The sequence below is a fragment of the Poecilia latipinna genome, unplaced genomic scaffold (genome assembly GCF_001443285.1).
Source record: "Poecilia latipinna isolate Pla-1442-1.1 unplaced genomic scaffold, P_latipinna-1.0 Scaffold466, whole genome shotgun sequence".
In the NCBI taxonomy this organism is placed as follows: domain Eukaryota; kingdom Metazoa; phylum Chordata; class Actinopteri; order Cyprinodontiformes; family Poeciliidae; genus Poecilia; species Poecilia latipinna.
In genome coordinates, this window is record NW_015113082.1 from 303,976 (window position 1) to 331,788 (window position 27,813).

Here is a 27,813-nt window from a genome sequence, read left to right on the forward strand (position 1 = left end):
TTTTAAACATTTTTAAACATTTTTAAACAGGTTTAAACATTTTTAAAGGTAGAAATGCAGCCAGTTTTAATTGTCCTTGTTGGTATTAAATGAAAAAACATGGACTCATATTTTAAAAAAGCATGGTCACTGCATATGTTTCAAATAAGTGATATTGATATTTTACAGAAGGAAACAGAAGCTTCCTTAAAAAACAACAACAAAAAAACATCTTTAGATATATTTTTGAAATCTTAACTATCACAGCAGGTCTGTCATGTCTTTTGTGCATCTGTAATAAACCTCTCTTGGCTTTTTATTATGCATGTCGTATTTGATTCATATTTCTCTGCACATCATTAAACATCACATTCAATGAGAGGAGCATGTGAGTCATTCCTTTACGCTAAACTTGAACTTTGCTGTGTTCTAGAAAACACATTAAACAGATGAGAGACCAGATACATGTGACTGTAAATGTGCATGTTCTTGATGTTTTCCTGCAGGGTTGATTATACTTCAAGCAGCAGCATAAACTTTGATTTTAAAAGCAAAACCAGAAGCGATACCTCTGATTGGGTAAAGTGCTTATCGTTGGCCATCCCCTTGTTCAAACTGAAACTCCACACACTCAACTATAAATGGCTCAGTGGCAGCAGCAGAAGAGAAACTTCCATCAGATCACCTTCAACACCAACATGCTCTCTGTAGCTCTGCTGCTGCTGCTGCTACTGCTGGATCCTGTGAGTCTCAGTGAGAAAGAAACACAACATGATGACATTAAATAGACAGTTCATTGTGAATTCATTTCTAATATTTTTCTCCACAGGTGTGAAATGTGTAAAGCCGACCCAGCCAGCCTCTGTGACTCTGCAGCCAGGTCAACTTCTGACCATCACTTATTAGGTCACTTATTCTCTGGGCAGCTACACCAGGGCCGTGCAGAGACCAGTAAAGGGGCAGGTGCTCAAAAAAAGTTTAAAAAAAGTTTTTTAAACGTTTTTTAAAGTTTAAAAAACTTTAAAAAAAGTTTTTAAACTAAACTTTTAGTTTTTTAAAAAAAGAAATGATTACAATTCCAAATGTTTTGATAACAATTAACTGAGGTTAGTTTTTTTTTTTCATTGAATAATTGTGAAACAAATTTAACTGCATACTCTGCGAACCAGACCCTAAACTTACTGAAAAGTCTGTATTGAATTTTTTCCCTTCCATTAATGACATACCTTTATTGGACAGGAACAGCTTGATTGAATATTATATGCATTATTTAAATCATGGTAGTTCAGGGCGAGTTATTTTTTTTCTAAATGAATATCCTTGTTGGACTTTTAAGTGCTATTCTTCTTCAAGATGCATTTACCTAATGCTGGACAAAATACAAGTCTAACCACCAATCAACTCTTAGCCATTTACAGATTCCCGTTCACTAATGTCAATTTGGTAGCATAACTTGCTTTATCACTCAATTTTAAACAGATATAGTAGCCTAGCATAGCTATGCTGACAACATGCTAAGCAACGTTAAAACAACAAGGTTTGTAACTATGGCAACCAGAGACGGCTAAAAAGCCCACTTAGGCCCTGTTTACACGACAACAATTTCGGGGGAAAACGGAAGAGTTTTGTTACGTTTGTAGTGTGCATTTACACGAAACCACCGAACGTTTTCTCTGACAACGGCACAGATTGAAAACGGCTTCCAGAGAGCAATGTTTCTGAAACGTACCGTTTTCCGTTGTCGTGTAAACAGAGAAAACGGATCTGTTCGTCAGTATGACGCAAAACATAGCTGCTTCCTACAATCCACAGAAGAAGAAGAAGAAACTACTCACAATAGGCGCTTTCGCATTGCACAGAATGGAACGGGTGTGTTCGCATTACAACTTGCGTTCCACCTGGCCCCAAGCGTTCCAGCAGCTGATTGGCTGATATTGAGACGAAAATCAGCGTCTGACTCCATAACAACCAGCGGCCAATCAGCTGCTGGTTCTAAGCAGAAACGAACTTGCGTTCCACCCGGCCCCAAAGCGTGTGTACCGTTACTGTGTAAACACAGATCGTAATTAAAACGTTATCGTGTAAACGATCCAACAAAAACGGAACAAAAGTGCAGTTTTTGTTGGATCGTTGTGGTGTAAACGCCCCCTTACTCTTTCTGCAATCATGTAATAAAAACTCCATCAGACAAGCCTGCTCTGAATATCAAACGGGACTGTGACATCATGATGTGACATCACAATAGAACTTCAAAGGACGAATTGTGACATCACCAGCGATTATAAAAGCTCCTCACATCGATCTCTTTTCATCACAACCTGATAGCAGCCGTTGTCGATAGTTTTTAGAGAAGTTTTTGTAACCTGAAACAAGACAAGATTAAAATGCAGTCCGACCAACCCAGAGTTGAAGAGGTCAGTTACGAAGACATTGAAAGAGAATTACAAATACCCAAGCCACTCAAGCCCAGGAAGAAGAAGAAGGTGCCATTTGCAGTCTGGCTGGAGCTGCAGGAGCAAAAGGAGTCTGCTGCAAAAATCGAACAGCAGGATGCTTCATTGATGACCGAAAGGAAAACTATCGTCAGACCACTGGAGACAGTGGACCAAAAAGAGCCACCTGAGAGCGAGTCCAAGGAGATGAAAAATTGTACAGAGGAACCAGTGGAACCATCACAGCCGGTCATCGAAAATATTGAAACACAAAATGTGTCAATGCCAGCAAAGGAATGTCATGAGGCGACTTCCTTGAAAAATGAAAGTAATTGTGCATGTCTTGCTAAATTTAAGGACTCTGAAAGGGAGTATATCAGAGTCCAGAAGTACTTAATGCAACAGCTTGATGAGATGTTTGACATAAATCGCAAATTAAATGACCAGCTTAGACGTCAGAAAGATCTGATGAGAAATGGCGGATCAGATAGAAGACAACGCAGAAATTCGATGTCTCCTCAAATTCAGAGAGACATAAGAGAAAACGCAGAGCATAGAACATTTCATCATCAATCGGATTCAATTCAAATGGACATGGCTGTGCAGGAGAAAAGTTATCAGAAAAAAACAGTGACTCGTACAATTTCGACCCAAACCGAGATTAACGTGGTTGAAACCAGCACTCAGACGGAACCGGACCGAAAAACGACTTCGACCCAAACCGAGATGAACGTGATTGAAACAAGCAGTCAGACGGAACCAGATCAAAAAACGATTTCGACCCAAACCGAAATGAACTTGTTTGAAACCAGCAGTCAGACGGAACTGGATCGAAAAACGATTTCGACCCAAACCGAGATGAGCGTGGTCGAAACAAGCAGTCAGACAGAACCAGATCAAAAAACGATTTCGACCCAAACCGAAATGAACTTGGTTGAAGCCAGCAGTCAGACAGAACCGGATCGACAGACGATTTCGACGCAAACCGAGATGAATGTGGTTGAAACCAGCAGTGAGACGGAACCGGATCGACAATCGATTTCAACCCAAACCGAGATGAACGTGGTTGAAACCAGCAGCAGGATGGAACCGGATCGACAATCGATTTCAACCCAAACCAAGATGAACGTGGTTGAAACCCTCAGTCAGACAGAACCGGATCGACAATCGATTTTGATCCAAACTGATCCCAAACAGAGACCTTCCCCTCCACATACAGAGGTTACATTCAGTGAAGACGTAATCCCAACACCAACTCAGGAATATGAACCTCAATCTGCTGAAGAGTCAGCAAAGCAGAATATTGATTATGAAAAAGAGAGGCCCAAGAAACGGATTTCACTGTGGAGACGAATCAAAAAGACGTTAACGCCATTGTGTCTCCGTCAGTTTAAAGATCTTTCTGAAGTCCATCAAGAGTAGAGATATAAATAGCTTATATCTCTGGTAAATTAGATATAAAACGGGGTGGCTGATTGGGAATGGGAACAAGAGGTGCTATTGTTAATTGGACATTTTAATATTAAAAAGAAGGACTGCACGGTGGGAAATGTCTCTCCGTGTAGGTGTGGGTTCACTCCGGGCGCTCCGGCTTCCCCCACGTTCAACAATGTCAGTATTCATCTTCATCCATTGAAAAATCTGAAGACGTATCAGGAAGGTTCCTGTAGAATTGGAAACAACAGGAACTGGAAAAAGAGCTGAGGTTATTTTTAATTGGACATTTTAATATTAAAAAGAAGGACTGCACAGTGGGAAATGTCTCTCCGTGTAGGTGTGGGTTCACTCCGGGCGCCCCGGCTTCCCCCACGTTGAACAACATCCAGGGCCGTGCAGAGACCAGTAAAGGGGCAGGTGCTCAAAAAAAAGGGCTCATCTAACCGCGTTTTAAGACAGAATATTAAGAAAGTCACAGAGCTTTCAGAGTTTAATAAACAATGATAAATTACAAATGGTGAGATATACAACTAGACTTGTATATCTCTAGTTGTACATTACTAGTTGTACATTACTAGTTGTACATTACTAGTAATGTACAACAAGTAATGTTAATGTTTTAATAAATATATTTATTAAAACATTAATGAATATGTTTTAATAATGTTTTAATAAAATAAATAAAACATTTAATAAAACATTAATAATCTGTTTTAACAAAACAGATTATTAAAACATAATATGTTTTTATTATGTTTCAACGTAATAAAAACATAACAGCTGTGGTGGTCAACAATCCACCACCTTTTGCTGCTAGCAGATCCTTTCTTTTTTGTTTTTTCTTTGAACTGAAAAAATCAAAACATAATAAATTATGATCAGAACATGATATTAAACCACACTACCATTTCTTTGCTCTAGTGTTTAAACCAATATGTTTTTCAGTTCGTAGCACAACATAATATTAATTTCAGAGAAAATGAGACCTCTGCTTTGGGGTTCAATTTGTTTCACAATTATTCTATAAAAAACTAAATAACCTCAATTAAATAAAATTGTGATCAAAACATTTTTAGTGTAACATTTATTTAAGCAAAAAAAAAGGTTTGGCTTAAAAAACTTATTTAATTTACATTCACAAATTTTTGTTTTATGATGTGAAAAAATTATTAGTAAAACAAACTTTTTTTGCACATGTCACAGATCTTTACTTGCTATTCAAAGCTTTTGTTTGTGATTCAAAGTTTTGCTTGTGATTCTCACATGACGTCGTGGGCAGGGCCTAAAATCGCAACAAAATATTTCTGATGAGTGCAAATAAAAGTTTATGTTTGGCAAATAACTTTTTAAGTTCACGAGACAAAAATGAGTTATTTAATTTAAAAAAAAGTTTTTTAAACAAAACTTTTAGTTTTTTAGAAAAAGAAATGATTACAATTCCAAATGTTTTGATAATGGTTAGTTTTCTTAAAAATTAATAATTGTGAAACAAATTTAACTGCATACTCTGCGAACCAGACCCTAAACTTACTTAAAGTCTGTATTGAATTTTTTCCTCTTCATTAATGATACACGTTTATTGGACAGGAGCAGCTTGATTGAATATTACATACATTATATCTTTCATGGTAGTTCAGGGCGAGTTATTTTTAACTTGCCAGTATTTTATGGCGGTGTTTTTTTTAACTGACTGTGTTCATCCTCACTAACATTATAGAGCGAGCTGTTTTATACGCTTCTTCACCCTGACGTACCTTCCTTGTGAGAAAGGAAGGTACGTTTTCGCATCCACCTTAAATGTAGTTGCGCCCCTGCTGGCACTTTAAAAGATACATTATCTTATAAAACAACATACCGTTTCATTTTCTTAAGGAAGTAAGAAAATGAAAAGGTATGTTTTCATTATCATTATTAGAAAAGAGTGCTAAAAAGATGAAGTAACACTTTATTTGATGGAGTGTACATAAAACTGGCATGACACTGTCATAAACATGATGTAACATCTGTCATGAACATTAAAGAGTCTTTATAAATGTTTATGACTGTTGTCATGAAGTTTCATTAGGTAAATAATGATACGTTCAATGCAAATGTGCTTTAAAAGTTGCATTAAAAGTGCCACCTTTACATTACTTGATAAATATTGAGATTTTAATGCAAACTACAAACAACATTGAAATCAGTAGAAGATAAAGTTTTTTTGGCACATTGTGTGTCCAACTCTGATCTACATTTACTTTTTTTTTCAAAATTTTCTTTTCTTTTAACTTGTTGCTATCAGTTAATAACTACGTAAAATCTGAACATTACACCTTATAATTATACTGCTTGACTAAAAGCTTTGAACGTATATTGTTGACATGACAAACTGGTATTGTGCCAGGTTTCCCACAGTGGCACAATCAGCAGAGCTTTACGAAATCCCCTCAGGACATGAATAGGTTACATGAAGCAACCAGAAGGAGGCGCTCTAAGACTATTTATAATCAGGTTAAATGAGAAATTATGTGAAATATTATGAATCAAACATGAGGACATTCATTGAAAAATAATAATAATACTAAAAAAAAATCAATATGAGAATTACATTAAAGAATACGTTCTGAAATTAGACATTGTAGAAAATGCTGTTTGCCTCAAACAAAGTGATAAAAATATGAATCAGCAGAAAGTGTGTAAAGTTCATATCATAAACATTAGGATAAAGCTAATGCCTTCTAACACGGACTTTTTCTTTATTTGCATAATTTCCAGACTATTGAGCACACCTGAATATAAAAAATTGTAAATAGCCCACACCTGTATTTTACAAATACTGCCTGCAGCATGGTTTATAAAAAAGAGAGAAAAAATACAGTAGATGTTGCTTTCGGTGTCAGTTTTGCCTTGAGTCAAATTTTCCCTTGAGCCTCTGCTGTCCTCTTCATCATGCAGCATTTCAGTCTTACTAAACCTGAATGAAATAAGCATAACATTTAAACAAACCTAAATTTTCATATAATATTACAAATCTAAATTCAGAGATCTCCCGCTGTAAAGAATGATTTTTACTTTTATTTCTTTTCCTCAACTTGTGGTTTAAAGAGAAGGAATTGTGTTTGTTTGATCTGATCAAAGTGTGTTTAATTTAAAACATATATAAGAGAGTTATTAAAATTGAATGTCTTAGCAGGGGGAGGAGTTGATGCAAAACAACACCTTTACATGTCTGTGAGAGAGTTCAAGACCTGCAGTAAATTAGAGACAAACACAATGAGCATAAATAGTTTCAACAAGTGGAGCCTGAAAACCGCTCATATTTGTCACAACCAACATATACAAACTCCTCACTGAAGAAAGAATTTTGAAACCGTTTTAAAATGTATTATTTTTCTTTCAGGTTTTTTTTATTGGTATTTAATGACCAGAATAAATTAAGACTCAAGATAAAATAGACACAAGAAAGTATTTTCACTGATAGAATAGTTACTGTTTCTTTACATTTTCTTAGATTTCTCTTTGAAATTGTTTTTGAATGACAGTCAATGGCAGAACAACAAGAAAATACTGCAGGCACAACACAATTGTAGTAATAAACATGTCATAAAGCAGACCACTCATTGAAATCTTCTGTTTTGTCAAGTCTCACTGCATATGGATAAAAAAAAATCTGTCCAAGACCACAACCTTGACATAAATACAAACGTGTTTATAACACAAATTTTATCATATTATTTGAATATTTATTTAAAAAATTCTTCATTACTTACTGTGACAAAAATATAATTAATTTGCCGTATATGTAGCTTAATGTTATAGGAAAAGAACATTTTGTGAACTTGTTTGAAAGTCATTTCTGGACCAGTTGAGGAAACCTTAAACCACTCAGATCGTCTCATGTTTAAAAGCATTATTGTAGGTTATAAATGCAGTATTTGTTGGTTATTAAATTAAAAACAAGAACTCATACTAACTCAGATATAGGTTAAATATTCCATGTAGGTCAAGTGCATATTCGTAAGTACATAAAGAAAAAATTTACTTCCAAAAGAGAGAGAGAGAAAAAATCTAAAACAGTTTTTCAAAACGAAAGAGATGAAAATGTAAATTACTTTTACACAGTGAATAATACTATAAAGGTAATCTTTTTCAGAGGCAAACTACTTATAGCAAAAAGTCCTAAAACTCTATAGGCAAAAACTAAATATTCCTTTATTAATGAATATTAATAATAATTATTAATATTCATTAATAAAGGAACATTCAGTTCCTTTAATGGATATAAATGATGGAACATTGAGTTTCTGCCTATAGATTACACAAATACAGTCTTGTGTAACTGAGACTTTCTAATCCCTTTTGCTTAAAACATAAAAGTTAATGTAAATTAACGTTTATTCTTGTAATGTTTTTGATTTCTACATTTGACTGAAACTAGTGGTTTGCACACAATAAAAAAGACATTAAAATGATGTGTTTTTCTTTTCTTTATTGCAAAAGATTACTCTACTTGGTCTTGAAATTAATAGTTGATGTTTACTTCAAACATTCTGACAGCATGTTCAGTCATTATACAAATTAAGCCTTGTCCTTTTAAAAACCTGATCTGTTGCTGTCAGGAGAAGAGAAACTCCCATCACACCATCATCATGTTCTCTGTATCTCTGCTGCTGCTGCTGGATGCTGTGAGTCTCTCTGAGTTAGAAACATTTAATGGATGAACAAACTGAAATGAATCTCCATTGTTGTTAACTGAGTTTTACTGTGTTTGTCCCCAGGTGTGAAGTGTGAACAGCTGACACAGCCAGACTCCGAGGCTGTGCAGCCAGGTCAACGTCTGACCATCAGCTGTCAGGTCTCTTATGATCTGGGCAGCTACTACACTTGGATCAGACAGTCTGCTGGGAAAGGACTGGAGTGGATTGGGTGGAAATATACTGCAGGTTCTTACTACAAAATTTCACTGAGGAACAAATTCAGTATCAGTATATGTCAAATGATTTACCAAAATAATCTAAACTATAAAATCCTCTTTTGCTAAACTATTACCAAGAGGAATTTAAATTTGACAACTAAAGACATTTTTCAGTTTCAAAATTTCCTATTGAAATAATACGTTTTAGTAATAACTAGTCGTTTTCTGAAAATATGAACCAATGCTTGAAAACTCCATCAGAATCTGAAGGACCGAATGTGAAGTTTAGAGGCTCAGTGATCATTGACATGTCAAATGAACGAGTGAAACATTTCATCCAGCCATTCTTGATTTGATTTCTAACTCTTACTCATCAAATTTTATTGTGTAATACAAAGCAAAAAGAAAGAAACATGTATTGGAAAGGAACAAAATGTTTAACATGACAATAAAAAAGTTCTGCACAGATCAAAAGGTGACAATACAGGAGTTAAACACACTCTGCTAAAAACAGTTCATGTTCTAGTTTATGATTTCCTGTTTCCCCACATTTTCATCATGTGGTTCAACTGAAAATATCTTGTTTGATCTTTCCACAAATACATCCACAAATGCAAATTACATAATGGGTCAGAAATAAAATATGTATAACAACTCCTGTTCAAATTGTATTAGTTGAGTTGTGTTTTAGAAATAATGTAATATTATGACAGTTGATGTAGAAATATTTAAAATCTGCAATCAACCTTAAATTTTGTTTTCATAGATCAAATGGATCCTGTTTCTTCTTCAAGAGGAGGAGTCAATGCAAATGCTGAATGCTCCATTTATACATGTCTGTTAGTTTAAGAGCAGCAGTGAATTAGTGGTGAACACAGTAAGAACAGAGACAAATGGCTTCTACAATGATTAGATTTAAGTTTCTCCTTGCTGTTATCATCTTGTCTGCAAACTGGTGTGGTAAGAAAAGAGATGTTTTTAACCAACATTGTGATTGATGAAAAGGAGATGGTGGTGAGACAATCAATAATTATCTATTTTTCTGCAGGAACTGATGGTCAAACACTGACTGAGTCTGAATCAGTGGTTAAAAGGCCTGGAGAATCTCACAGACTGACCTGCACATATTCTGGGTTTAGTAGCAATCCTTACATAGCTTGGATCAGACAGGCGGCTGGAAAAGGACTGGAATGGATCGCTTATATCTACTATGACAGCAGCTACATGTACTACTCTGACTCAGTAAGAGGCCGGTTCACCATCTCCAGAGACAACAGCAGAAGTCAGGTGTATCTGCAGATGAACAGCCTGACAGCTGGAGATTCTGCTGTTTATTACTGCGCTCGGGAGACACAGTGACACAGAAAGCAGAAACACTGAACAAAAACTCCTGTCGTCATGAAAAGTTTTAACAAGAAGCCACCACAGGGGGAGCCCTAACACCACTTTTCATAGGTGACTGTCACTCTCACCTCTCTGGTAGCTTTACCTATGTTAGATGCTATTGATAAGAGCATGGAGTCATTTTTCTAGTCATGTGCTGTAAAAGGTGGATGCACCTGTTATATTTTCTTGCAAAAAAAAAAAAATTGTGTCCTTGTTTACTTACTGTTTTGTGAACCAGGTCATACAACATGGGGGTGAAATGACTAAACGGATTTATCTCATTTTTACAAGTAATAAATAAGACTTTAAATCTTTAAACTCATTAAGGAACTAATATTGAATGACTGCTAACAGTGAATGTAAATGTTTGAATCTGTTTGCTGAATTTTGAAAATGTTTAGAAAAAAAACATAATGAAATCAAACATGCACAAAAGTCATTATTTTAAAAATAATTTGTGATTTTTGTATGATCGTTCCAATCTGACAAAAGAATAAATCAATTATATTTAAATATGTTATTTAACCAGTATATTTATATATTTAAACTTTACATAGAAATTCTCAATTTCAAGTAAATAAATCACAAAATTAAAATAAGGACAATGTAATTATAGACATGCTATTTCTTAATGCTGGTCCACGGCACATAAGTCTTCTTATCCGTGATTCTAGTGGGGCTGGTTTGGTATTATGCAAATGAAAAGAATCATGTTATAAAGTCTTGATCTGATGCTGTCAGTTGCAGAGGAGGAGAAACTCCCATCAGATCATCATCATGTTCTCTGTAGCTCTGCTGCTGGCTGCTGCATCCTGTGAGTCTCACTGAGACAGAAACATTTACAGCATGATGTCAGTAAATTGAATTCATTAACAATATGGTTTTAATGTTTTTCTCTCCAGGTATAAAATGTGAACAGTTGACACAACCAGCCTCTGAGACTGTGCAGTCAGGTCAACGTCTGACCATCACATGTCAGGTCTCTTATTCTATGACCACCTATGCAACAGCTTGGATCAGACAGCCTGCTGGGAAAGGACTGGAGTGGATTGGGTGGAAATATACTGGAGGCTCTGCCTACAAAGATTCACTGAGGAACAAATTCAGTATTGACTTAGACACTTCCAGTAACACAGTGACTCTGAATGGACAGAATATGCAGCCTGGAGACTCTGCTGTGTATTACTGTGCCAGAGACTCACAGTGACACAAACCAGCTGCAGAGCCGAACAAAAACCCCTCAGAAAGTGAACAGATGATATCAAACCACCAAAGGAGGAACTTTTAGTTCATATATAATCTTTGGAAACTTTGTCTACCTTACTTTGCTCTTTTGTAAAAACATTGCAGAAAAGATCCTTGCAATAAAAATATAGTTTTTGTCTCCTCTTTTCATATGCTTACTTTTAAAATGAACAAAAGGGAAAATCCTCATTTGTGAGCACAGAGTTGGTGAATGAAGCTGTTTCTGATTCAGAAAATTGAAACTTATATTTATAATGTAAAGTCCAAGGTGACATTGACTTAAAACATAATTTTATATAAATAATGTGTTTCAACTTCCACTAAGAGAAACATTCATTTTAATAAAAATGCATATATTTTTGTCATCAACAATGATCCATCCATCCATCCAGGGATTTTCTAACACCCTTCTGCCTTTTGGGGTCAGGCCAACTGATGTAAAACCTTATATGTTTTGTTAAAACAGGAATCCACAAACATTTTTTGAAAATGAATTCAAATATCAAAATGTTTGAAAATAATCTGAAAAAATTGTCCAAATTTGCTTTTATTGATCAAATTATTTGTGATACTTCTTCAGGAGGAGGAGTCAATGCAAATACTAGATGGTCCATTTTTACATGTCTGTTAGTTTAAGAGCAGCAGTGAATTAGTGGTGAACACAGTATGAAGAGAGACAAATGGCTTCTACAATGATTACATTTCATGTTTTCCTTGCCTTTATTTTGTCTTTAAACTGGAATGGTGAGAAAAAAAGATTAGTTTTTTTAAACAAATTCATAACTGATCAAAAGAGATGGTGGTGAGACAATCAATAATTATCTGTTTTTCTGCAGGAACTGATGGTCAAACACTGACTGAGTCTGAATCAGTGGTTAAAAGGCCTGGAGAATCTCACAGACTGACCTGCACATATTCTGGGCTTGGTGATCCTCATATGCACTGGATCAGACAGGCAGCAGGAAAAGGACCGGAATGGATCGCTTATATCTGGTACAGCAGTGGTGGCATCTACTACTCTGACTCAGTAAGAGGCCGGTTCACCATCTCCAGAGACAACAGCAGAAGTCAGGTGTATCTGCAGATGAACAGCCTGACAGCTGCAGATTCTGCTGTTTATTACTGCGCTCGAGAGACACAGTGACACAAAAAGCAGAAACACTGAACAAAAACTCCTCAGAGCTTGAATAGTTTTAACAAGAAGTCACCACAGGGGAGCCCTAACACCTCTCTCCATCTCTGGAAACTTTGTCAACCTTATTTTGCTCTTTTGTAAAAACATTGCAGAAATAGATCCACAACAAAAATATAGTTATGGTCTCCTCTTTTTATATGTTTAATTAAAAATCCTCATTTGTGAGCACAGAGTTGGTGAATGAAGCTGATTCTGATTAAGAAAATTTGAACTGTTACATTTATAACAGAACATTCAAGTTGACATTGACTTAAAACATAATTTTATATAAATAATGTGTTTCAACTTCCACTAACAGGTTTGTCAGAAGCATTCAGTTTGCTGAAAAAATATTTTTTGTCATCAACAATGATATAATGAAAATATTATATTCCTACAATTTGGCTTAATCAACTTAAGCAGGACTGAAAACATAAAACATACAGAGATATATGCACCTTATTCTAACCCCAATGTTGTTAAGATATTGTTTTTTTTTCTAAAATACACCAATATCATTACTGTTCCCAGATCTATCTGGAATCCAGCACTGATTTCAAATCTAACTATAACTCACCTTAATTTGTAAAGCAAATAAGAAAAAAAAAAACAGACAAACATATTTAGAAAGTGAAAATTGTGTTTAATAAAAACTTTACAAAAAGTTTTGCACAGAACATCATGTGACAACATAAGAGTGAAAAATCCACAAAAATCTTTCAAAAGCATAAATATCAGATTAAATGCAAATCCAATAAACAATCTGTGTTCAAGTTTCATTGTTGATTTATGATTTCTAATTTAACTTAATATGACAGTTTGTGAAGAAACAAGTGAAAACTGCTGTGAAGCTTTATGTGTTTTGGAAAAACAGTAATCCATATCTATTTTTTAAACATTAATTCCAACATCAACATATCTAAAACTAATCTGAAGTAATTGTCCAACTTTGCTGTTTTTGATTAGACGATTTGTGTTTCGTCTTCAAGAGGAGGAGTCAATGCAAATGCTGTCTGCTACATTTTTATATATCTGTTAGTTTAAGAGCAGCAATGAATTAGTGGTGAACACAGCATGAAGAGAGACAAATGGCTTCTACAATGATTAGATTTCAGGTTTTCCTTGCTGTTATTATTATGTACTTACACTGGAGCGGTAAGAAAAGAAAAGTTTCATGATTGATGTAAAGAAATGGAGGCAAGACAAGAAATATTGGTATGTTTTTTCTGCAGGAACTGATGGTCAAACACTGACTCAGTCTGAATCAGTGGTTAAAAGGCCTGGAGAATCTCACAGACTGACCTGCACATATTCTGGGTTTGGTGGTCATTATGCTATGGCTTGGATCAGACAGGCAGCTGGAAAAGGTCTGGAATGGATCGCTTTTATGTGGGCTGAGAGCAGCAGCACGTACTACTCTGACTCAGTAAAAGGCCGGTTCACCATCTCCAGAGACAACAGCAGAAGTCAAGTTTATCTGCAGATGAACAGCCTGACAGCTGCAGATTCTGCTGTTTATTACTGCGCTCGAAGAGCCACAGTGACACAGAAAGCAGAAACACTGAACAAAAACTCCTGTAATCATGAGTAGTTTTAACAAGAAGCCACCACAGGCGGAGCCCTAACACCACTTTTCGTAGATGACTGTCACTCTCACCTCTTTGGTAGCTTAACCTACGTTATGATTAGATGCTGCTGATAAGAGCATGGAGTCTTTCTTCCTAGTCATGTGCTTTAAAGCATAGATGCAGCTCTCATATTTTCTTGTGAAAAATGTGTGTTTTTGTTTTCTTGATGTTTTGTGAACCAGTTCAGACAACATGGGGGAAAAAGAGTAAATGGATTTATCTGATTTTAACAAGTAACAAATAAATGTTTTGATCTTTGAAATTATGGCAGAAGTGTTAAATTGAGGTGTGCTTCTCAAGGAACTATTTTTGAATAACAGAATAAATGTTTGAGTCGGTTTTCAGATTTTCGATGTGTAGAAAAATGTTAATGTCAATTTTATTTATAAAGCATTGAAAAACTGATATTCACTGGACCGAAGTGCTGTACAGTATTACAGTAGTATCAGAAGAAAAAAAACAAATAAAGAATTGAAACATGTACAAAAGTCATTATTTAAAAAAAATAATTAGTTACATTTATATGATTACTCCACTTTGACAAAAGAATGAATGAACCAATATATTAAAATACATTAGTTAAAAACTTAATTTAGTCATGATATTTAAACATTACACATAAATTCTGAATTTCAAGTAAATAAATCACAGAATTAATTTAAGGACAAAATAATTGGAAACATATTATTAATGCTGGTCCACAGCACATAAAACGTTTTTTGATCGTGTGATTCTTGTGGGGCTAGTTTGATATTATGCAAATGAAAAGAATCATGTTATAAAGTCTTGATCTGATGCTGTCAGCTGCAGAGGAGGAGAAACTCCCATCAGATCATCATCATGTTCTCTGTAGCTCTGCTGCTGCTGCTGCTGGCTGCTGCATCCTGTGAGTCTCACTGAGACAGAAACATTTACAGCATGATGACAGTAAAGTGAATTAGTTGTTGGTAACGATACACTTTTAATGTGTTTCTCTACAGGTATAAAGTGTGAACAGCTGACACAACCAGCCTCTGAGACTCTGCAGCCAGGTCAACGTCTGACCATCAGATGTCAGGTCTCTTATTCTCTGGGCTATGCAACACACTGGATCAGACAGCCTGCAGGGAAAGGACTGGAGTGGATTGGTTATAGATATACTGGAGGCTCTAACTACAAAGATTCACTGAGGAACAAATTCAGTATCGACTTAGACACTTCCAGTAAAACAGTGACTCTGAATGGACAGAATATGCAGCCTGGAGACTCTGCTGTGTATTACTGTGCCAGAGACTCACAGTGACACAAACCAGCTGCAGAGCCAAACAAAAACCCCTCAGAACATGAACAGATGATATCAAACCACCAAAGGAGGAGCTTTCAGTTCATTTTACATCTTTGGAAACTTTGTCAACCTTATTTTGCTCTTTCGTAAAAACATTGCAGAAAAAGACCTACAACAGAAATATAGTTTCTGTCTCCTGTTTACATTTAAAGTGAACGAAAGTCAAAATTGAAAATGAATGAATTTCTGATTCAGAAAATTGAAACTATATTTAAATGTAACATTCAAGGTGACATTGACTTAAAACATAATTTTATATAAATAATGGGTTTTAACTTCCACTAAGTGATATGTCAGACACATTCAGTTTGCTAAAAAAATATGTTTTAAAAATTGGAGATGGTGAACTGACCTTTTACTGAGTTGGAGTAGAAGATGCCACCACTGCTATACCAGATATAAATGATCCATTCCAGTTATTTTCCAGCTGCTAACATTTTTTTGTCACTAACAGTGATATAGTGCATTTTCAATTTATATTCTTCTTATTTGGTTTAATCAACACAAGAAGGCCAGTAGACATTAAATATGCAGAGGATTCATGCAGAAATTCGAAACTCTAAAACTTCTCAAACTATACCAATACATTTATGGTTCCCAGATCTATCTGGAATCCATCATTGATTTCATCTCTGACCCTGAGTCACCTGATTAATGTTTAACACAAGGAAAAACGAGACAAACATGTTTAGTAAGCAGTGTGTTTAATAAAATGCAGGCTTCTGCATAGAACATCATGTGGCAATAAAAGACTGAAATATATCTAGAAAAAGGTTCCAAAAGCAAGAAGATGAGATTAAATGTAATTCCTTAAACAATTTGTGTTCAAGTTCTATGTTGATTATGATTCCAAAATAACATGACAGTTTGTGTAGAATCAAGTGAAAACTGATGTAAATCTTTATATCTTTTGGTAAAACAGGAATCCATATCAAATTCTTTGAAAATGATTTAAAATATCAAAAAGTTTGAAAGTAATTTGAAATAATCTCGTAATTTGCTTTTATTGATCAAATTATTTGTGTTTCTTCCGCAGGAGGAGGAGTCAATGCAAATACTGACTGCTCCAATTTTATATGTCTGTTAGTTTAAGAGCAGCAGTGAATTAGAGGTGAACACAGTTTGAACAGAGACAAATGGCTTCTACAATGATTAGATTTAAGTTTCTCCTTGCTGTTATTATCTTGTCTGGAAACTGGAGTGGTAAGAACAGAGATGTTTCTAACCTACACTGTGATCGATGAAAAGAGATGGTGGCGAGACAATCGATAATTATCTGTTTTTCTGCAGGTTCTGATGGTCAAACACTGACTGAGTCTGAATCAGTGGTTAAAAGGCCTGGAGAATCTCACAGACTGACCTGCACATATTCTGGGTTTAGTGGCGATCCTAACATAGCTTGGATCAGACAGGCAGCTGGAAAAGGACCAGAATGGATCGCTTATATTTGGTGGAACAGTGGCGGCATCTACTACTCTGACTCAGTAAGAGGCCGGTTCACCATCTCCAGAGACAACAGCAGAAGTCAGGTGTATCTGCAGATGAACAGCCTGACAGCTGCAGATTCTGCTGTTTATTACTGCGCTCGGGAGCCACAGTGACACAGAAAGCAGAAACACTGAACAAAAACTCCTCTGAGAATTAACAATTTTTTCAAGAAGCCACCAGGGGAACCATAACACCACTGTTCTTGATCAAAACCAACATAACTTATGCCAGAAGTTTCACACTGAAGAAATAACTATGGGAATATTCAGAAGATTTAAATCCATTAGAAATATATTTTCCATTATTTTTTTAGAATTGATGAAAAAATACAGGCATCAATTTAAAATATTCCTATCTGTACAATGTTTGATATCACTTAATGTTTTCTCTTTAAAAATACACAGAAATAGCTTAGTGTGTTTTTCAGAATGTCAAAATAAATGTCAGTAGCTAAAAACAATTTGTAAGAACACAACTGTTGTACTACACATACAATTAAGCAGGTCACTCTTTTAAAACCTGCATGTGGCTCAGTGACACTGATACATTTCCAAAGTATTTTTTCCTTTCTATGTAGGAAAATATAGAAATACTACATTTCTATATTTCTTTATGGATCAATAATTCTTGATCTTGGGCAGACACATTTCTTTGAAATAGAGAAGTAGTCACACAATTTCCATAATAATGAAAAATAAAATTATTTAAAAGACAGACGTAATGAACTTGAATGACCAAAATGTGCAGCTTTGATTGTTGGAAATGCTGACAGGCCAATTTACCACAATTTAGATCAGTGTCCTAATCTCTCATGAAACTCAGAAGGAAAACAACTAAGAAAAGAAAGAGGATCACAATAAGTCAAATGTTTCCCAAACATTGTGCATTCTAGCACTTAATGTTAGCTATAAGGACAGAAATATTAACCAGTCATAACTGGCCGATATACTCATTGGCTGATTATTATCATGCAAACAAAGTGTTCAGGTTTATAGACTTGATCTTGGTCAGCTGCAGAGGAGGAGAAACTCCCATCAGATCATCTTCTACACCAACATGCTCTCTGTAGCTCTGCTGCTGCTGCTGGCTGCTGCATCCTGTGAGTCTCACTGAGACTGAAGCATTTACAGCATGATGACACTAATATGAATATTTTTTTTCTGAATATTCAGCTTCGATGTGTTTCTCCTCAGGTGTCAAATCTGAACAGCTGACACAACCAGCCGCTGAGACTGTGCAGCCAGGTCAACATCTGACCATCAGATGTCAGGTCTCTTATTCTATGAGCAGCTATACAACACACTGGATCAGACAGCCTGCAGGGAAAGGACTGGAGTGGATTGGGTGGAAAAATGCTGGAGGTTCTAGCTACAAAGATTCACTGAGGAACAAATTCAGTATCGACTTAGACACTTCCAGTAAAACAGTGACTCTAAATGGACAGAATATGCAGCCTGAAGACTCTGCTGTGTATTACTGTGCAAGAGACCCACAGGGATGTAAACAAGCAGCAAAGCTGTACAAAAACTAGTAGAGCCTGAACAGGTTATATCAAACCACCAGAGGCTGAGCTCTAACTGTACTTTTCTTTTTTTATTTTATGTATTTGAGCTCCAAGACCATTTCTAATTTCATGAATTTGACAACCTTCTTATTGTGATCTTTCTAAGAAAACCCCCAAAAAACATAAAGAACACAATATTTATGCATATTTACAAAGCATATTTTTTTAGCTGTTTTTACATACTAGTATTTTTACTTAACACTTATCAGTTCAACTTTACAATTAAAGCTCAATCTAATTCTGAACTTATATGGAAAGTTTCTAGAGTTGCATTTAAAATGCAACGAATAAAAAAAAATACTTTATATATTTACCATGTATTAAAATTTACTCAGAGGTGAGTTAGAATTAGTATGCATAGTCATATAAACACAGGAACACCAAACTACATTAATGTTTATATTGTCCCTTTGTAATACAATCACAGAATTAATGTTAAATTGCCATTATGAATTGAAGGATACTTTCCATTCTTGATCATATTTAAAGCATTTTTTATCACGTGCTTCTGATATGGTTGGTTTGTAATTATGCAAATCAGAAGTGTCAGACTTTATACAACTGATCTGATGCTGTCAGCTGCAGAAGAACAGAAACTCCCATCTGATCATCATCATCATGTTCTCTGTAGCTCTGCTGCTGCTGGCTGCTGCTTCCTGTGAGTCTCACCGAGACGGAAACATTTACAGCTTCAGCACATTAAATTGAATATTTATTGCTGATAACAGTTCTAATGTTTCCTCCCATAGGTGTGAAGTGTGAACAGCTGACCCAACCAGTCTCTGTGACTCTGCAGCCAGGTCAACGTCTGACCATCAGATGTCAGGTCTCTTACTCTATGAGCAGCTACTACACAGCTTGGATCAGACAGCCTGCTGGGAAAGGACTGGAGTGGATTGGCAGAGACACAGATTTCAAAGATTCATTAAAAAACAAATTTGGAGGTAGTTTAGACTCCTCCAGTAAAACAGCAACTCTGAACGGACAGAATATGCAGCCTGAAGACTCTGCTGTGTATTACTGTGCCAGACAGGCACAGTGACACAAACAAGCAGCTGAGCCGTACAAAAACCCCTGAACAGGCTGTCAAACCACAAGAGAGGATCTCTGGCTTCCTTAGTATTAATTCAACTTAAAACAATTATGTTTAAAATTTTACTGTGACAACATGGCAATTAACCAAGAAAAAAAAAATTCTAATCATACATTTTTAGAGGTTATAAATAATATTTCAGTAATCTGTGTCTTTATCAATACTTAATGTGGATTCGAATAAAAAAAACAAAAAAAACATGAACATACATCATATGTCACCATATCACCTGAACCAATGGTTAGAAAACCCAGAATCTGATGAATTGACCTTCATTTAAAGGTTTATTGATTATTGATAAGAGACTTGAAATGGATTTATTTAACTGAACGTGAAGGAAATGTACAGTGAGTGTTTTACTGTTAACCAGATCCTTTTCATGTTGAATTACTTTCTAAAATTAAAGCGAACAAAGACATACCTGTCTTGTGAGGGAAAAGTGTCAAATAAAACCACAAACCTTTACAAAGAGATCTGCACAGAACATTAGGTATCAATATTAGAGTAACACACTCTGTTAAGGAAAAGTTCATAAAATGATTTTCTGTTTTTCAAAATTACAATTGGAATCAAGCAGATGGGATTTATCTGAAAATGACTTCAAATATTAAAATATCTGGACATAATCTAAAATAATTACCCAAATTTGTATTCATGAATCACTTGAATCTGTTTCTTCACCAGGAGGAGGAGACAATGCAAATACCAACACCTCCACTTTTATACATCTGTTCGTTTAGCACAGACCTGCCACAGAGTGAGTGAGTGGCAGACACCGTATGCATAGCAGCAAATGGCTTTTACAATGCTTAGATTTCAGGTTGTCCTTACCTTTATTATTGTGTCTTTAAGCTGGAATGGTAAGAACCAAGATATTTTTAATCAAGTTAAAAGCTTGCTTTCAAAGGGAATTAATATTGGCTTGTTTTTCTGCAGGAATTGATGGTCAAACACTGACTGAGTCTGAATCAGTGGTTAAAAGGCCTGGAGATTCCCACAGACTGACCTGCACATATTCTGGATTTGGTGGCAATTACTGGAATGCTTGGGTCAGACAGGCAGCTGGAAAAGGACTGGAGTGGGTCGCTACTATTAGTGACACCAGCACCTACATCTACTACTCTGACTCAGTAAGAGGCCGGTTCACCATCTCCAGAGACAACAGCAGAAGTCAAGTTTATCTGCAGATGAACAGCCTTACAGCTGCAGATTCTACTGTTTATTACTGCGCTCGGGAGCCACAGTGACACACGAAGCAGAAACACTGAACAAAAACTCCTCAGAGCATGAATAGTTTTAACAAGAAGTCACCACAAGGGGTGCCATCAGACCAAAAATAAACTTGGATATATTTGCAGTAATTGCTGGATGGGTATGTAGGTAGATATAAGACTGAAGCCTTTGAAGAATATTTTTTGTAAAAGATAATACATTTTATGATTAAAAGCTTTTGTTTATTGTCAAAGTTTTTCTGATCATGAAAAGTACATAGACACAATGTTTTTTTTAGCGCAAGGTTAAAATCTGCTAGTTTTCTTATTGATTACGATTGCTTTTTTTAAAAGATCGTATTTATATAAAACAATGAGATTTACAGAACAGATATTGTTTAGTTTATTGTTGGTCATTTCATTTAAAACACTTCTCACCTCACATGCAGCTTGGGAAAAAAAAACCAAAAAAACACCAAAGGGACCATCTGTCCTCTTTATCCAAAATATTTGCAAAATATGCTGCTCCTTTATTTGAAGGCAAAACATAATATTGCGAGAACATGCAGAGTCATACATCATACATCACACATTTATACAGGAGATTTGAAACAAATTTGAACATTATCAAAAACGTTGTTTCAGTAAAAGAACTCAGTGTAAAACTTGATCCATTAAACTCAGATTGATATATTTCAAGCAGTCATTTCTGTGATTCTTTGATTTCACTTATGGCTTACATGAACCGATTGAAAAAGAAGTTTTTAAACATTTTTATGACCTAAATAATAAGAGGAAAGACTTCTTACTTTACAAATTTCCAGCTGCCGCTCGTAGACAGTCTGCACAAGGGAGTTAAGAAACAAAAGGTACATGCTTAAGAAGCCGGCTAGTCACAGAGTGATGTATCCAGGAATTTTCATGGAAAGTTAAGTGGAAGAAAAAAGCACGGTACAAAAAGGAGCAAAGGGAGCAGACTAGCTTTATGATGATGCTAATTTCATTTTTCAGGACTTCACTGCCAATGCCAGCTTGATTAGCCAGAAAGCAGGCCCGATCTAAAGGCCATGGAGAGCATTATCAGGAGGAAAGTAAGGGAAATCAATCCAATAATGTGGCTGAACTGAGAGCAACTTTTAAAGCAACCTGGGCTTCATTTACACCTCAGCAGAACTGCAAGATCATTGCCTCTGTACCACACAGCATGATAGACAGTAATCCATGCAAAAGGAGCCACAGTAAAATATTTACACTGTGCAGTTTAGCAAACCAACATTTGTCTCAAAGATCTTTTTTTATTGGTCTTATGTAATATTCTGATGCTGAGGTAATTTGTAGTTTGGTTTGTGTTAGTTGTCAGCCATGATCATCAAAAACAGAATAAAAACTCTTGAAATAAATCAATCTGAGTTAATCTATACAATCAACACAGTTCCTTTTTAAATTAAATTACTGAATAAAATAATTTTGATGATGTTCTTTGACCAAGGTGAAGCCATATCTTGTGACATTCATATATGAGGAAAGAGCTGGTTTTAGTCAGTCTGTCATCCAGAAAAAAAGCTTTTTAAAGCTGGACTGAGATTTATTAATATCAAGCTAGGCTCAACAGAGACATGGAAGTCAAGCCGCCTCTTTTTCAGGGGTGTTGAGTTTCCATGTGTCTGTTCAAAGACGTTCTTTCTCGAAAACATTTCCCACATGTGAGACATGGAAAAGGCCTCTCACCGGTGTGAGTTCTCATGTGGATGTTTAAGTTACTCTTTTTACCAAAACGTTTTCCACAGGTGAGACATGGAAAAGGCTTCTCCCCAGTGTGAGTTCTCATGTGAGACCTCAAATCACAGCTCTGGCAAAAGCCTTTGGCGCACACTTCGCAGGTGTACGGCTTGTCGTCTGTGTGACCCCGTTTGTGTTTGGTCAGATACCTTCTTTGACTGAACCTTTTCCCACATATGGGACACAAGAAAGGCTTCTCCTCCGTGTGCGTCTTCATGTGGACCGTCATGAAGGTTTTTTCTCTGAAACTCTTCCCGCAGGTGGGACATGAAAAAGGCTTCTCACCCGAGTGGGTGCTCATGTGGCAATTCAAGGCAGACTTCGTAATGAAGCTTCTCTTGCAGGTTAGACACGTGAAAGGCCTGTTGCCCGTGTGCGTCTTCATGTGAGCCGTCAAATTGGCGCGGACGCCGTAAGACTTGCCGCACAGCTCGCATCTGTGGGGCTTCTCGCCAGTGTGCGTTACCATGTGACACTTCAGACAGTTTTTTCTCATGAAGGTTTTGCCGCAGAGCCGGCACCGGAAAGGCTTCTTTCCTATGTGGATCCTCATGTGATCCTTCAGATGGCCGTTCTGACTGAAACTTTTACTGCAGAACTCGCACGAGTACGGCCTCTCGCCCGTGTGAGTTCTCACGTGAGTGTTGAGCTGACCGTTGTCGCTGAAGGCTTTACCGCACGCGTCGCAGGAATACGACTTCTCTCCCGTGTGAGTTCTCATGTGGCTGTTCAGTCCGTATTTTCGGCCAAAGCATTTGCCGCAGACCCCACACAGGAAGGGTTTCTCACCCGTGTGAGTTCTCTTATGATCGGTCAAATGGTTTTTTTTCCTGAACTCTTTCCCGCAGATGTCGCAGCGGTGCAGCACACTTTTACCGCAGATCTCCGGGTCCTGGTACTCAGCTTTAACGGGACTCTGAGAGAGGAGTTCATTCCCACTTTGGTCCTCGTCGCTCTCGTCCGTTTCCTCTTCTGAAGAATTTTCCACATAAGTCTCAATCTCTTGCTTTATTTCCAGCTGCTGGTCATCTGGACGGACGTACAGTTCCTTGTCTTCCTCTTTAATCTGAGCAAACTTTGGTTTCTTCTGTGTCTCATTAGGCCAAACTGCTTCTGGTTCTTCATGGTTGGACTCCGTCTCTTGCTGCGAGACAATCTGGTCACGAGAATCCGCAGACATTGACGGATGTAATTCTGCGGAAGATCTGAGGGAAATACCCCCCCACCCCCAAAAAAAAAGGACATTAGTGGGATTTGAGAAAAATTACACATCTTCTTTTTACAGGTGTTTACCTCATGGTCCTGAAAGCAGACATAAAGCCCAGTAAAAGCTTTATTTTCCAACAGCTGACAGTTTTACTCTTGGTGTCCGATGAAATACATGCAGCCTGGTGTTCATCTGTTGATCTTGGAGTTCATTCTGTGAAGCTGGAAAATGTCAGCTATGTTAATAGATATATTATGTTTCACACTTTTTGAACTATTTGTGTATATTTCCTATTATGGTGGCTGGTAATGAAGTCAAAGTATGACAGGTACCACTATCATGTACTGATAAGCTGATGAAATTAGACTTAAAGCTAAATGAACAAGTCTAAGAATGAAACACAAATATCCAGACTATAATAATCTCTGAATATTACCTTACAATAGCAGAGCAGCTAATGTTCACTACTGTTATCTGGCAGCTGAGGTTAAAATTTGAGTATATAATCTAATTATCTATTATCAACAAGATGCTCTTGTTGATAATAGTTAAGCATAACTATGAGCCATTTTCCCTTGATCCTACTAAAAGATTTGACAAAAGCTGCAAAGCCTACAAAAAACATTTCATCAAGATACGGCATCAAATTTAAGAACAATCGGAGAACCAGGACTAAAGAGTTATCAAGATTTCAAAGTAGTGACACAGAAAAAGAGTGGATATTTAGAATGTCTATGAATGGTAACTTTTATAGGTAAAGTTATCCAGAGAAAATTGGGAAAGCCTGGAGAGCAGATGTAGCTGTTGTGGGCTTTACACTTCCACCATTTTACAAGCATGTTTATTAGAAAGCCACAACACACTTATAGCCCAAATAAAGGAACAACTCGCAAATCAATACTTGAATTTATCCCTAATTTGTATCCTTTGTATCCCTGTATGACAGCTCACTCTTGCTTGTATACTGAAGAATCAAATTAACTTTACAGATTTTGGGGTGAAATCAGGCTTATTACAGCATCTTTAAACAAGAGCAAAAACTCAAACATATATATATATATATACTAAAAAAGGGTGTAGATCAAAGTAGATCGATGTGTGAAAAGTATTTTACAAGCATAAAATAAAGGAAATGTGTTGTGAAATGTCTAGCAGAACATGTGATTTAGTCATTGCTAGATTTAACAAAGAAACCATCTGATGCAAAAGTGAAAAGGTGATTATGTGTGTGTACCGATTTTTATTGTGGTTTACTATTCTTGTTTAAGACTGACAGAGGCACTGGTTTATTTAACTTAATACAAATCAATAGCTTGGAAAAGTTTGAGATCAGAACAATGTGCTTTGCTATGGCTAGTCGTTAGCATTTACACAGAGAAAGCAATGTGCTCCTCCACTATGATGTTTATTTTAGATAATATATTTACTGGTAAAAACTTCAGCACAAAAACCTCACTTCAAAACATCCAAATGATTCATTTTGAGGCCTGCATTATAGTGTTGATTACATGCAGCTATTGCTAATGCTAACGTTTTTGTTGTTTTTTCTCTTACTGTTTATTATTTGTTGATGCTTGCAGAAAAAGCTGGTGAAATTCCAGTGCCTGATAAATGTCCCGACTGCTGTGAGAAGTATTTTCAGTGTCTTTCTAAATAAACAGAAAGGTCAGTAGTGACTCTAGAGTTAGCCTCCTGTAATTCATCTCCTACCAGCTTGTTTTGCTCGTGATGCAGGAAGAAACTGGTTGCTGCAGACAAGCTGGCTCAATCATCAGAAGCTAGTAAATACACAGAGATCTCACATTTCCTTATGAGAAACGAGGAGGTATAGTTAACATATATTTACACACAATGTAGGAGGGAAAAAGCCTAGCTGGGATCGTGTGTTTGTGTGGAGGTGGAGGTGTGGCTACACTGAGAGGAAGTCTGGTCCGGTAAAGTTCTGACTTTCAAAATAAAAGGCTACTTTCAAGCCTTCGAACCAAAAATGAACCATGTGAAGTAGATTATTTTTTTAAATGAAATAAAATAACTTTTTCATTATCGGTAACACTGATAAGTTAAATTCAAGGTTAGATAATAATAATAATAATAATAATAATAATAAAAATACACTTATTTGGTTCCCAAGATTGTATTTGTTCTTTTTTTCATCAATAAACGACTAACAGTGGTTTTGAACCAAGTCAGACAATGAAATGTAATTCAGCTCTTTAAGACTCTTTTATCTCAAGCACTCATTCAACTAAAAGTATGAATTTATTTAGTGGTCAAAAAACATCTGCCAGGACATTTAGTCTGACCTGTAGAGGAACTATCTTCATATTCAGCTCGTTATAACGAGATAGCGATCGAAATTTCTTTTTTCCTGCATGATAGCAATGCGCTTCCGTAAAAATGGGTCAAAATTTGCAAGAAAAAAAATGTTGAGATTGATTTAACATGAACAGAGGTCTGTACTTTGACCAGGAGGTGGCAGTAGAAGCAAACAGTTATAGTAATAATGATGTACATCATACAGTTGTACAGAAAAAAACAGTCATTAACAACATGACAGCAACAGATGTTGTGTCTGTTATTGAGAGAGTATCACTCAGGTCTATGATAAGACATGTTGTGGAAATTCAGGCTTTTTCACTACTGGAAAGGATCCAACCTCTCATTTGGAAAATGTGATATCAACTAGGTCAGAAAATCCATCAGAAACACATTTAAATGTGTGGGCTACACTTAAACAGAATAATGTAGAACATATTACTTGAGCAGTTTTCAGGGCTGAATAAAAATCATCAGAGAAAGCAGCAGCATGAAAAATTCAGTGTTCAAAATAGGTGGAGATAAATAGAATGGTTTTTTTTTTCCAATAACGATGGTTATGTTGCTGAAAATAGGGCGTCTCTAATTTAGAAGCACCCCATAAATAGCATAAAGCAGCAAAATATGTGATGTGAATTATATTTCTCAGGGAAATGGACATTTAAATGTTCTTATTTAACCATATTTGCTTTGCAGTGTAAGGGAATATAATCATGGGGCTTTTTTATTGAGTTGGGTTTCAGAATAGAGTTATTATAATAAAAAAGGCTTCTAGTTTTATTTAGGGTAAATGTGTTTCTGAATATTGTGAAAATACAATTGTTTTGTAAAATAACAGTGTCATTATCCATAATCTGCTGTGGAGGAGGAGCCAATGGAAAACAAATCTCCTTACATCTGTGTATTTAAGTTAACAGGGATGAACTGAGACCAGCAGATACAGTTTAACAAGATGGACTACAAGAGCGGACTGCTGCTTTTATTCATCTGCTGTGCAGGTGAAATACTAAAGTTTTATCAGATTTTCTCAATTAAATGTTTGATTTGCCTACATTTATCAAGGCAATAAGATGAAGCTAAGATTGTTTCACTTCTTTTTTCCCCTCAAAGGTGTTGATGGGCAAACTCTGACCGAATCTGAGTCAGTGGTTAAAACACAGGGAGAATCTCACAGACTGACCTGCACAGCCTCTGGATTCTCAATAAGTGGCAGGTGGATGAACTGGATCAGACAGGCTCCTGGAAAAGGACTGGAATGGCTTGCTGCTCATTATGATGATCGCAGCATATATTACTCTCAGTCAGTTCGAGGCCGGTTCACCATCTCCAGAGACGACGGCAGAAATCAGGTGTATCTGCAGATGAACAGCCTGAGAACAGAAGATTCAGCTGTTTATTTCTGCGCTCGAGAGACACAGTGACTGAAGTTGGTGTAGCAGCTGTACAAAAACCTCAGCGCCTTCAAAGTTATCTGAAGGGAGTCTTAATTTTGACACTTTCCCTCTGCTCCATCATGCTCAGGTTTTCTCACACATCTTCAATGCATTATGTTCTCTTCCCCACTACTCTGAAGTTACTGCTGTTTGTGTAAATGGTTCCCAGGTTATTTGCAAGAATTGGTTGCTCTTCATGTCTGGGTTGTCCCTTGTCTAAGCT

General features: G+C 36.3%; 1 protein-coding gene and 4 gene segments (V, D, J or C); 4 read left to right on the forward strand and 1 right to left on the reverse strand.

Annotated features, from left to right (window-relative positions):
* Positions 1 to 9,521: 9,521 nt before the first annotated feature.
* LOC106951642 (Ig heavy chain V region 6.96-like) lies at positions 9,522 to 10,273 on the forward strand. The segment is given in 2 exon segments: positions 9,522 to 9,702; positions 9,791 to 10,273. Coding segments are annotated over 2 exon segments (378 nt in total).
* Positions 10,274 to 14,990: 4,717 nt separating this feature from the next.
* Positions 14,991 to 15,534, forward strand: LOC106951645 (Ig heavy chain V region XIG14-like). The segment is given in 2 exon segments: positions 14,991 to 15,061; positions 15,156 to 15,534. Coding segments are annotated over 2 exon segments (348 nt in total).
* A 2,492-nt stretch (positions 15,535 to 18,026) lies between these two features.
* LOC106951610 (Ig heavy chain V region 5A-like) lies at positions 18,027 to 19,593 on the forward strand. The segment is given in 2 exon segments: positions 18,027 to 18,086; positions 19,301 to 19,593. Coding segments are annotated over 2 exon segments (336 nt in total).
* Positions 19,594 to 21,344: 1,751 nt separating this feature from the next.
* On the reverse strand, positions 21,345 to 27,355 carry LOC106951648 (gastrula zinc finger protein XlCGF57.1-like). Of its 3 annotated transcripts, none has more exons than XM_015039298.1 (3): positions 27,338 to 27,355; positions 23,928 to 24,062; positions 21,345 to 23,839 (listed from the first exon to the last, which is right to left on the reverse strand). In XM_015039298.1, exons 2-3 carry the CDS (start codon positions 23,948 to 23,950, stop codon positions 22,495 to 22,497), a joined length of 1,368 nt encoding a protein of 455 aa, XP_014894784.1. In that variant the 5' UTR covers positions 23,951 to 24,062; positions 27,338 to 27,355; the 3' UTR covers positions 21,345 to 22,494. The 3 variants fall into 3 exon arrangements, with proteins under 3 accessions (XP_014894784.1, XP_014894783.1, XP_014894782.1); XM_015039297.1 differs by lacking the exon at positions 27,338 to 27,355 and adding an exon at positions 25,552 to 25,760; XM_015039296.1 differs by lacking the exon at positions 27,338 to 27,355 and adding an exon at positions 25,396 to 25,760.
* LOC106951649 (Ig heavy chain V-III region BUT-like) lies at positions 27,095 to 27,678 on the forward strand. The segment is given in 2 exon segments: positions 27,095 to 27,155; positions 27,268 to 27,678. Coding segments are annotated over 2 exon segments (357 nt in total).
* Positions 27,679 to 27,813: the final 135 nt, after the last annotated feature.